At 36.1% G+C, this 12,137-nt stretch overlaps 1 protein-coding gene across 10 annotated transcripts in view; it reads left to right on the top strand.

Moving 5' to 3' along the window:
- The window catches only part of BTRC (beta-transducin repeat containing E3 ubiquitin protein ligase), a 185,743-nt gene that overhangs the window by 32,040 nt on the left and 141,566 nt on the right, over nucleotides 1–12,137 (top strand). For 2 of the 10 annotated variants that reach the window (XM_076009831.1, XM_076009830.1), the window contains exon 2: nucleotides 3,181–3,318. The exons of 7 other annotated variants lie outside the window; for them this stretch is intronic. In XM_076009831.1, coding sequence (XP_075865946.1) covers nucleotides 3,181–3,318 — 138 coding nt within the window. Of the gene's footprint in view, nucleotides 1–3,176; nucleotides 3,319–12,137 lie in introns of all 10 variants that reach the window. One more of the 10 variants, XM_076009837.1, reaches the window with a different exon arrangement.

Here is a 12,137-nt window from a genome sequence, read left to right as displayed (position 1 = left end):
CGGCCGACTCTGGCTTTTTGTTTGACTCCTTCTTACATCCTTTGTTCAAATGGTGGCTCCTTAGAGTCCACCTTATCTAAAGAAAATGCCCCTAACCTTGGTCTATTATTTCTATTAGACAAGAAAATAAACTCCTTGAGGGTAAAGTTATGTCTGTTTTGCCCTTGAGTACATCCCAGTTCATGACACATGGTAGGCAACAAATAACTTATGCAATCGCTTACTTTCCTATTTCTTATCTCGTAAAATGGAAGCTCATGACAAACCTCCCATTCTACTCCATGGAGTCATTGTAGGGAGTAAATCAAACAATATTGTTTATCAGTTTTGATGTCCCCGCATATGATAATTTTTGAAAAATAAGCTTTAATTTTTAGAAGGCATTAAACAAATTCAAGAAAGTAAAAAAAAAACACACACCTTGCCATCCCATACAGCCACTTTTAACTTTGTTCATTTTGCCTTAAAAAAAAAAACAAACCCAACTTTCAAGGATTAATATACTTACTATCCAGCACTTCTTCTTTCTAGTTTTTCTCTCAAGCAACTTTCAAACACTTTTTAAGGGGTCACATTAGTTAGAATAGATTAATTTTATGTTTTTTAACTCTTGTGGGCAATATATATAGTTATGTATTTTGATGCTTGTGTGAAAAGTAAATATAAATGGTTCTCCAGCATATTTAGAAATTTTACTTTTCTTTTTTGTGACAGAATCTCACTCTGTTGCCTGGGCTGGAGTGCCGTGGTGTCAGCCTAGCTCACAGCAACCTCAAACTTCTGGGCTCAAGCGATCCTCCTGCCTCAGCCTCCCGAGTAGCTGGGACTACAGGCATATGCCACCATGCCCAACTAATTTTTAGTTGGCCAATTATTTTCTTTCTATTTTTAGTAGAGGTGGAATCTCCCTCTTGCTCAGGCTGGTTTTGAACTCCTGACCTTGAGTGATCCTCCCCCTCCCAGAGTCCCAGGATTACAGGCATGAGCACCACTGCCCACTGGAAATTTTACTCTTGATAATTAAAGTTTTATAAGAACTTTGCCTAAAGAACTTTTCTTCAAACTAGCCTGTATATAATCAGGATTTTTTGATAATGGCAAACAGTCTGATTTGTCTTTTAAAACAACTTGTACAGGTTACTACTTATCCTATATGGTAACTATAGTTCCTGTTGTAATTCAAATATTACAACCCTTAAGGAGTTATATTAGGCTTGGAAAATAGTGTAATTTGAAGTCCTTAGAACATCCTTTTGAATTAGGAAAATAAATGATTCTCAAAGAAATGTATTCAAGTGGGAGAACTACTTTTTTGAAATTTGTTACTTTGGAATATATAAAGTTTGTTCATCTTTGGAACTAGAAAACTAAGTAACCGGCAAAGGGAGTTTATGATACTAAAATACAGTACTGTCTGTCTACAAATAAAACTCTTTGTTTTTATGTCTTAGGTTAATAAATTGTTCTTGAGTCCATTGTTATGACAAATACCCAACAGAAATTTGTCTTCATTTCTTAGCATGGCTACAGCTTTCTTAGTTCAGCCTTCACAAAGTGCTGCTCATTCATCAGGAGTTGATTCAGAGAGTCTACAGAAATGGCAATGTTGGCATGTGACTTAGATCAGCTCTTTTAAAAATAAATTTGAGAAATTTGCTATCCAGAACAATAGCCTCCTAATGCATCAGCAAAATTTTTTGAGTACTCCTTCCAAGTATGTTTATTTTTTAATTTACAAATTATAGAATATATTCATGCTGTATCATCATTATTTACTATATCAAGGCATAGTATATACATTTAGGGCAAACATAAATATTAAAAAATATATATAAATGAATAAATATATATGTATAAATTATGCCCCAAATAGTTACTTTGATACTGTCTTTGGCTCACTTTTTTCACATATGGTTAGTTCAGTATTGTTTTTTGTTCTTTGTTTTTTTGAAACAGAGTCTCTCTCACTCTGTTGCCGTGCTAGAGTGCCGTAGAGTCAGCCTAGTTCACAGCAACCTCAAACTCCTGGGCTCAAGCAATCCTTTTGCCTCAACCTCCCAAGTAGCTGGGACTACAGGCACATGCCACCATGCCCATCTAATTTTTTCTATATATTTTTAGTTGGCCAATTAATTTCTTTCTATTTTTAGTGGAGACAGGGGTCTCGCTCTTGCCCAGGCTGGTTTTGAACTCCGGATCTTGAATGATCCACCTGCCTCGGCCTCCTGGAGTGCTAGGATTACCATGCCCGACCCTCAATATTGTTTTTACCTTGTAAAGTGTCTAATGATAATGAAGGGCTTGTGCAAAGAATTAGAGAAATATTTAAAGTGTATTTAAAACTAGGAATCTTAAATCCTGAGCAAACTACAAGTTTTGTAATATGCTGAAAGAGAATGAATGAGGAAGGCACCCTTGCTAACAACTCCTTTATGTTGTTTAACTTCCAGTTTTCATTGGAACACTTGATTCATAAGTGATATTTGACCATATATAACATCAGATCAGGGAATCAAGTGTCAATCGATATCATAAAAACTTAAAAAGATTAATCACCTTTTTAACTGGAACATTAATTAAAAGTTCTAATATTTTCCCCTCTATACTTCAGAGGGTCATCTTGCTTACCTCCTGGCATGTGCACAGCCCACTTTGGAAACCAACTTGTCTCACACAAGGATGAAGATGCATTATATGGCTGGATGGAGTGGCTCACACCTGTAATCCTAGCACTCTGGGAGGCCGAGGCAGGTGGCTTGCTCAAGGTCAGGAGTTCCAAACCAGCCTGAGCAAGATTGAGACCCCATCTCTACTAAAAAATAGAAATATATTAATTGGCCAACTAAAAAATATAGAAAAAATTAGCCAGGCATGGTGGTACATGCCTATAGCCCCAGTGACTTGGGAGGCTGAGGCAGAAGGATTGCTCGAGCCCAGGAGTTTGAGGTTGCTGTGAATTAGGTTGATGCCACGGCACTCTAGCCTGGGCAACAGAATGAAACTCTGTCTCCAAAAAAAAAAAAAAAATTTATTGTGGCAGAATTGAGTTCTTTGTCTTTTCTTATTTTCTCTTCAGATTTCATCTATCTTTGAAAGGAACTTGAATGAGAAAATCCTTTGAACAGCATAGCCAGTATAATGCAAACTTCTTCTTCTTCTTCTTTTTTTTTTTTGAGGCAGAGTCTCACTCTGTTGCCCTGGCTAGAGTGCCGTGGTATCAACCTGGCTTACAGCAACCTCAAATTCCTGGGCTCAAGCAATCCTTCTGCCTCAACCTCCCCAGTAGCTGGGACTACAGGCATGCACCACCATGCCCAGGTAATTTTTTCTATATATTTTTAGTTGGCCAATTAATTTCTTTGTATTCTTGGTGGAGACAGGGTCTTGCTCTTGCTCAGGCTGGTTTCGAACTCCAGACCTTAAGCAATCCACCGGCCTCAGCCTCCCAGAGTGCTAGGATTATAGGTGTGAGCCACCATGCCCAGCCCAAACTTCTTATGCTGTATAGCATGCCCCTCTAAAACAAAGTATAAGCCCAGGAATCTGGATCTAGGACTTCCAAGGCTTTAGTAACTAAATTACAGATTTTATAGAATATGTACATTGTTTAGCTGGGAGGAAAAAAGGAGATATTTCCTTCTCAATTCTATTTAAAAGAACTTACTATTTTTATAGGGTTACAGTTAGACATCTGTAACTAAAGTACATTAAACTTTTTTTATAAAAGAAGGAGACTTTTTGGTAATTTATTTTTTATGATAATGCATTCTTTCACTGTGGAAATTATTTAAATAGCAACTAAATTATTTTCAAATAGAAATATTGGATATTGAATATTTTTAGATCTAATTGCCAGTGACTGGTACAGTGAATCTTTATGAAGATAATATTTTATATCTTGGAGGATGAAAGACATACAGATGTCTTATATATATATATATGGAATTTATACCCCTTAAAATTTTCGAAAAAGTACTCTTTTTGCAGCACGCAGCTTGCTTGGCTTGTGGATTTCACATAGCTTCTATTGGGGATTTTGGTTTATTCTTGAGATAAGGTTTATTGGTCCATTTAACCACTCGGTACGGCGCTCACTGGCTGCGAAACCTTGCCCACAGCCAGCACTCATAGTCTGCGTGGTAGTTTGTGCCGTGCATTGACGACGAATCCATTTTGCTCTTGTGTGATGAGGAAAGCTTTAAAGCACTGAAAGCTTGTTTTACTTTACAGGCAGCTTTACTTGTAATGTAAATCAGAATAGGTAACATACACATATATGTTTTTATTATGTTATTTGTAAATGTTCACAATTTTATTTTGATAAATGAAAAATTAGAAATGTCATATCATGGCTGTCGGCTAAAGTCGACGCTTGGCTATGCACGTTCATCTGTGGCTATCGACTATAGTTGACGCTCATACCGAAGTAAAGACTCAACTATCTAGTTTCAGAAGTAACTCTAAAAACAGAGTTTTATCTCCACTTTCCCCATAGTCAGAGTCACAGACTGACTAGTTATGAGTAAAACAAAAGCAAATCATCTCTTAATCTAGGAATAGAGAGGAGAAATAAAGAAGGCCCCAGCCCAGATAGAGTAAGGGTTAAAATAATTAACAATCTGAACAGGGTATAACACACTCTTGAGAAGAGGGGTAGGGGCATGTCCAAGTAGCCTGCAGTTCCTTATAGAGTACATGGCTAGACATGGCAGGAATAGCAATTTGACCAGTGAGTTCCAGGAGATGTTAACAGCAATAGCACAGATCTGAATACATGTCTGCTTGTAGCATACTGCCTGGAGATGAGGCCAGAGTTTTTCTTTTAAGGAGCATTCTGCATGACTCATAGCAGTTACCAAGAATGCTAGGATGCACATGCACAAGTAATTCATAAATTATCCTGTCAAAGTTCATCACAAAAATCCAATTTTTCATATGATTCTAACACCACTAGCACCTAAATTTACATTATTGCACTGTAATAAGATTGCATCATCTTGCTTACAGCCTAGGATCTGCCAGCTTCTGCTAATTTAGAAGTCATTGCAAGGTGGCATTTGCTTGGGGAGTTTAAGCTTCCCAAAGGGGGATCAATAGAACAAATGAAGGAAATAGGAAATGGGATTGTGGAGAGATGGGGTTTTATATATTATTTTAGCCCAATTAGTTGGTTTAATTTTCATGTGTGGGTCTAGCGAGGTAGCCTAGCATTGGAATAATTTTGTTTTTTTTTAAGAGACAAGATCTTGCTCTGTTACCCAGACTGCAGTGCTGTGGCATGATCACAACTTACTGTAACCTTGAATTCTTGGGCTCAAGGGACCCTCCTGCCTCTGCTTCCTAAGTAGTGGGGACTACCAGGCACGCATCACCATGCCTGGCTAATTTTTAAATTTTCTGTAAAGACAAGGTCTTGCTATGTTGCTCAGGCTGGCCTCGAACTCCTGGCCTCAAGCAATACTCCCACCTCGCCCTTCCAAAGTGCTAGGATTATAGGCATAAGCTGCTGTGCCTGGCCACTGTGGTACCTTTAACAAATGGTGTTGGCTTACCACGACAGCAAAGTATGTGGTATAGAACCATCTTCATTCTTGATCTTCTTGAGACAGGTATTAATGCACACTTTTCGACAGCTTCTAATCATAATGGTATTGATACCTTTTGCTTGGAGAAGTCTGTACAAAAATCACGCACTGCTAATGGTAGACAGTCTTTAGATTTCAGCAGATATCAGAGTTTGTTAATATTTTTTGTTTTTATATGATGAAAGTCCCTGTCAAAGTAATTCTTCCTCTGAAAGATTTTAAAGTTGGGTATTATTTTATTTAAATAACATTCTTGTATACATTCTGTTATTTGCTTTCTTCATGCGTAAATCCAGAGTCTTTTAAGAATACAATCCTAAAATAAAGTTGTTACATATTGGAGAAAGGCAGAATGATTGTGTCGTTATGGCAACTCAAATGGGGAAAATGAAAACAGCACAGATAAGCTGCATCCTGTTGTCATAGCAACCATAGTTGTGAAAATGATTAAACCGGGTCTAGAAAGAATGTATTGCAGCTTTAGTCCTTTGAAAGTAAATAGTGTAAGAAAAGACAGGGAGAATTGGTTTTAGACAAAAGTGAAATCCTTCTGGTGCCACAAGTTGCTAATATCACTATGTATAGACAGATCTCTGTCCTTTTTAATTATAATTTTATTCCTGAAAATTATTTAAAAAAATAATACGGTATTTTCCTTTTTTCTTCCTTCCCCTTTTGTCACCCAGTGCTTAATTTTCATTCTTTTGCATACCCTCTTGCTGTATCGTTTTAGTCTTAAGCGTTGAACTGTAACATAAACATCTAATGTCATGACAATTTGTAAAGCATCCAGTGCAGCATTATGATTGCATATGAACAGAGGGATTTGATGATAAATGATAAGCATCCTCTAGGTGGGAAGAAATTTATTTTAGCTGTGTCTTTCAAACTTTCTTTGTAATCAAAGCTTCTTAAGTGTTATTTTAAATGCTATTATTCTACTTGCCCATCATAGCAAAATATTTCATCCCAGTGGAGTGGAGACATGTTAGGAATAAACCTGATGAAAGCTGTGCTCTTTGTTCAGCAGATGGCTGCTTGCGCAGGTTTTTGTGGTAATGGAATCGGCATCTCTGTATTAGAGTATTGATCTGCTGCTTGGTAGATGCTGTGTAAAAGAAGTATCCTTGTAACAATGTATTAAAGTGGTTTAAGAGCAGTTTACATTACAAGTGAGTCAGAGGAAGATAGAGTTCTGCAAGACTGGACATGTGCTATAAATGTCCATAAAACTGAGGATTTTATCTAAAAACTTGTATTGAAATTCTCATATTTTCATCCACATTTAATTGTAAATAGTTGAACATTACCTGAGAATGAGTTGCCTACACTAATGCCATTACCCTTCTTTGCCCTTTAGTAGAGGTTTTTGTATTTAATGTTCTTGTGTTGTAGTTGAAAACTGTGGTGTGAAAATGAGTCAGTTAGGAGAAGTAATATTGATTGACCAAAGAACAGTGTTTTAAAGTAATCCGTTGAATATTTCCAGTCAGAATCCAAATGTAATATTGTTGATTTTGCTTATACATAAGTCAATTTTCATAAATAGCCTCTTAATGTTAAACATTGCCTGGTTTTGCCTGGCTAACCAAAATCTGTTCTTTCATATAAGTATAGAGAGGAAACCTCTTTTTAAAAACATAAAAAGATGGGGGAGGAAGAGATGAGAGAAATAATGATTTTTTAAAAGGATTTGTAAAAAGCTCATTTTTTTCCCTGTTATTTAGTATGTATGTGACTTATGACTTATCACACAACTTAGGCTTTTAAATGGTTCAGATACCCAGCAAACAGTTCAAAGATAGCATTAACAAGTTAGCCAACATTTTGTAAAGGAGCTTGAAAATGAAAGGCCATCAGTGTTTATATTCTGTTGTGCCAAGATAGGGTAGTATCATTGGGATTTAACAATGCATGGATGTGAATCTCCCTCTCTTCTAACTTATCTTGGAAAAGAAGATTTTATAGCTACTTTGTAAATCTGTTAAAATGTTTTTTTTTTTTTTTTTTTTTGAGACAGAGTCTCGCTTAATTGCCCAGGCTAGAGTGAGTGCCGTGGCGTCAGCCTTGCTCACAGCAACCTCAAACTCCTGGGCTCAAGCAATCCTCCTGCCTCAGCCTCCCCAGTAGCTGGGACTACAGGCATGTGCCACCATGCCCGGCTAATTTTTTCTATATATATCAGATGGCCAATTAATTTCTTTCTATTTTTATAGTAGAGACGGGGTCTCACTCTTGCTCAGGGTGGTTTCGAACTCCTGACCTCGAGCGATCCGCCCGCCTCAGCCTCCCAAAGTGCTGGGATTACAGGCGTGAGCCACCGCGCCCGGCTTAAATCTGTTAAAATGTTTTACATTAAAATCTGATGCACTGATTTTTTAGATTGGTGTCGAAAGTGGGCAATATCATCAGGTTGTACATTTGAGATTTACTAGTTTGCATCTTGGCTTATGATAAATTGGATTGGAAGATCAGGTACTTTATTTTCCTGGAAGAAAAAAAAAATTATTAGGTATACTCATCACTCCCCATTTCACAATTTCTTGTCATATTTCACTTGCTTCAGAAATATTCATTTTGTGTCCTTCTTGTGAATATGTAAGTCTTAATACTAATGTCCTGAGAGAAGGGAGAATTTCTTATCTTACCTCAATAATAACCATACCATCATAGAAAATGTCCTCACAACATATCAAGTAATCAAATAGCCAATAAACCTATTCTCCTGCTAAATTTCATAAGCTGAATGGGGAAGGTAGATAATGTTCATTTTTTGTTACTTACCAGGGAAATGACACTTGGTCTTTGAAATGGTTATTTATTTCATATATTGTAGCTGCCAATCAGTCAGTGATTTGCAAACAGCAAAGTAAACACACTGCTGAAAATGAGTTTCTTCTCTCTGCTAGTCTGTGGTGTCCAGGAAATCAGATGTAATATGGTTGCATTTATTTATGTAGGCATTTATTCTCTTTCTAATGAGCAAGTGATTTTCTTTTCTCTACTCCTACACAAAAGTTAAATTAAGGAGTACTCAAGAGGGCTGGGAAACTTGGTTTGCAGTCATTGAAATATTGTTAGATATCAGGGGATCCTTTCATGAGTGGGAGTTTCCCTCTCCTTAGGAAGAAAGCTCCCTTTTGAACTCATTGTTAGAGCAAACATATCTGTAGAGGAGGATGATCCATAAGTTTAGTGTGAGGATTTGTCTCCTCTCCCTATCAAAGGAATTTACTCTGTGGCTTCTTTTGCTCTTTTTGCTTGGGAAGTGAGGGAAAAGAGCTCTGATCTCTCATATGGCAGCCAGCCTGGCCATATGTGGATTAATATGTGGATTATTAACATGACATTGGCCTCTTTTGAGTTGTAGCAACTGCTATGAACAAACATATAAATCCATCTGGGGAAAAAAAGAGTGTTGCAAATGCCAAGCTTTCTTTTCTTTTTCCTCTTTCCTTTTCCCTCCTCTTCCCTTCTCTTTTCTTTCTTCCCTACCCTCTATCTCTCAGAAATACATAAAGCTTAATCCTCCCAGTGAACTCTGTGATCATTTGAAATTTGTGTATAGGCCAACTCCGCATCATCAAAAATTGTTGTGTAACCCCATGATTCCCAGGCCTCAGCTGGTGGCCTAGTTATTTCAAATCATATTTAATGCAATAAATTCTAGGGCAATAAAAGAATTTGGACAGTCCCTTAGAGCTTATTGCAATGGGATTTGACTTGAATTTAATGTAATGAAATTCTAGTGTAACCAAATAATTTTTTTGTGGCATGATTTAAAAGGTCTTTAAGTACATGTGTAGGCAATTGAGTTTGTAAAACCTAATCTGGGGTAATTGTAGTTTTACTCTTACCAAGTAAATGAGCACTTAAAAAACAGAAAATTCTCTTTATTTGGCCATAAGGTAACTTTTAATAATGTGGCAAAGAAAGTGTAAGTGAACATCCTTACTTCTTGTTCTGTTACGGGGAGAATAAAGGTACCACCTGGCTGAATGCATAAGTTTGTTTACTAAGACGGTTTCCTATTGATGGATATTAAAAATGACTTTTATTGGCATAGAAAACATGTGGCATCTAGGCATTATTATGATGCCCTGCTTCCTGCTAATGTTGAATGATTTATGTAATTAAAAACAATTTCGTATTTTATTCTTTCAGATTCAACGGTATTACAGTAAATTTAGTCATAGAGCAGATATTTAGAACTTATGTTGATACAAATGAAAGAAAAATAAAACACAATTTTATTGAGTAATTAAGAAAAACACAACATTGATGTTAGAAAACTTTGGTCATTTTCTTATGTTCTGGAGTTCTTATCTCAAACCAGTGACTTTTAAGATCTTTTGTTTTCTGTACTGAAGCAGTATAGTGAAAGTATTTTTATAGAAAGTTATAAAAAAAAGTCTACATATTAATTTGCTTTGGGTCATTCTAGTCTCTCTGGTAAATTCATAATTAGGAAGGGCTTTTTAAGACTGTATTCTAGTCTCCCAGGTACACAGCTACTCCATATCTGGTAAATCTAAATTCATATGTGAGGAGGTTATGTTTTTTTAAAGCATATTATTTACACAATTCACTGGAATGGCTCCTTTGGAAGTTGGGTGGCTCTCTTATGTAATTATGTACTTAGTAACCCTGCTCTACAAAGCGGTAGAAATTCAAGTAAGAATAATTTATTGCTTATGCATAGTTATTAGAATTTTAAAGCATTTGTTTGTTTAAAATTCTAGTTTATCAGAGTGTTATATTTGACTAATTGCCTACTTAATAAAGAATAATTTAGAAGGCAGCCAAATTTTAGCAGTTTTAAATAAGCATCAGGAGCCATTCCCTCTCCCCTTTTCTTGTTTAAAAGGATTTCCATCCCTTTTAGTCCAAATTTTGTGGTAAAACTACTAATTCCTATTTTTAAAAAAATCTATATTAGAAGTGTTGTAGATGGACTTAAATCACAGAATTTGGGAATTTTATTGTTGTTAGGCACCATTAGAAGTATTTTAATCAACATTTTACCAACAAAGAAACTAAGGTGCATAGAAATTAAGTGAACTGCTCAAGTCTGCACCAGAACCTGGTGACTTAACTCCTGGAATAGGGTCTTGCTTCCTCTTAGTTGTCAGGATAATTCAACAATTCATTTCACCAGGGATTTCTTGAATACTTCTGCTGTGTATATCACTGTGGGGTGGGCATCTAGCGGTTATAAGAATATATGCATTTATATGGCCTAACAGTAATACCATACTAGAACATATTATATTTTAATCTTAATTTATCTAGTGTTTTCTAGTGTTTATAAATGTTAATTTATGGTGGCTAAACCTTTACATCTCATTGTTTCTACTTGATTATAATCTCTTTAAAAGCAGGGACTCATTTAGCTCTCAAAGTCAACTAGTTTTATTTTGGAAGGCTTAAATTAAAATTTTTTTTTGAGCATTGATGGCATTGTTGGAATAAGTGTAGCTTTTCATGGTGTCTACTCTGGGGATAGAACTCATTTTAAAATAATATTTCTGTGTTCATCAAGTATTTTTGGTTTCAAATAACAGATTGCCTCATTCTCCCCGTAAGCCAGAAGGGGCAGCTATTTTAAGGAAACAGCGATAGCTCATAGAACTAAAGGGAAAAAGATGTGTGGTCAGGCCCCACAGGACTTGGAGCTAGGTATTAGAATACCTTCAGGACTCAGAACAGTGGCTCTTGGCATTTCTGGGATAAATCCCACTTGGTCATGGTGTATAATCCTTTTTGTGTGTTGCTGGATTTTATTTGTCGGTATTTTGTTGAGAATTTTTGCCAATATGTTTGTAAGGTATATTGGTCTATAATCTCCATTCTGTTATTGAACTCATCCAATGGTTGTTGTCAGTTCTTACATTTCCATTTAGTTCTTCTTTATGTCTTTTGTTTCTTTGCTGATTCATTCTTTCTTTTAGGAATGTTTACCCTTAGTTATTGGAACATTTTAATCCTAGCTATATTAAATTCTTTGTCTTTAAAGTTAATTTCAGCATCTGTTTCATTTTGGTATTGGCAACTATCGATACCAGTTGAAAAATGTCTCCCTTTTTGATATCCCGAATAACATTTGGATTGTATCCTTGACATTTTTAATATATAAAACACTGAATTTTGTTTAAATCTGATTGAAAATGTTGATATTTTTATTTTATCACTCACTCAACCCAGTTGGATTCAGCCTGCAAGTTTAGCTTTCTGTAGGATTGTGGTTTCAGTATCTATTACATTTTGAAAGCCTTTGCAGTACTATTGAGATGTTCCATGTGTGTGCCGCTTATTGGCCAGTTTGGAATCTGGATGGTAGTCCATCTTGTAGTTTGGTTCTCAAAGTCTATAGCTTGCTGTTTTGGGTTATTACCACTCATATACAGTTTGTTGGTGAACATAGGAGTTTATTAACCACTTTCAAGGATTGCTTTCCTGAGTTCCTACCTCGATTATTTCTCTAATACTGTCTGGTTTCTTGAGGCTCCCTTTTTTAAAAACATCCTCCAGCCATAAAACTAGGGCTTTACT

The sequence above is a fragment of the Microcebus murinus genome, chromosome 14, assembly GCF_040939455.1.
Source record: "Microcebus murinus isolate Inina chromosome 14, M.murinus_Inina_mat1.0, whole genome shotgun sequence".
Classification (NCBI taxonomy): domain Eukaryota; kingdom Metazoa; phylum Chordata; class Mammalia; order Primates; family Cheirogaleidae; genus Microcebus; species Microcebus murinus.
This window is presented reverse-complemented; position numbering and strand designations above follow the sequence as displayed.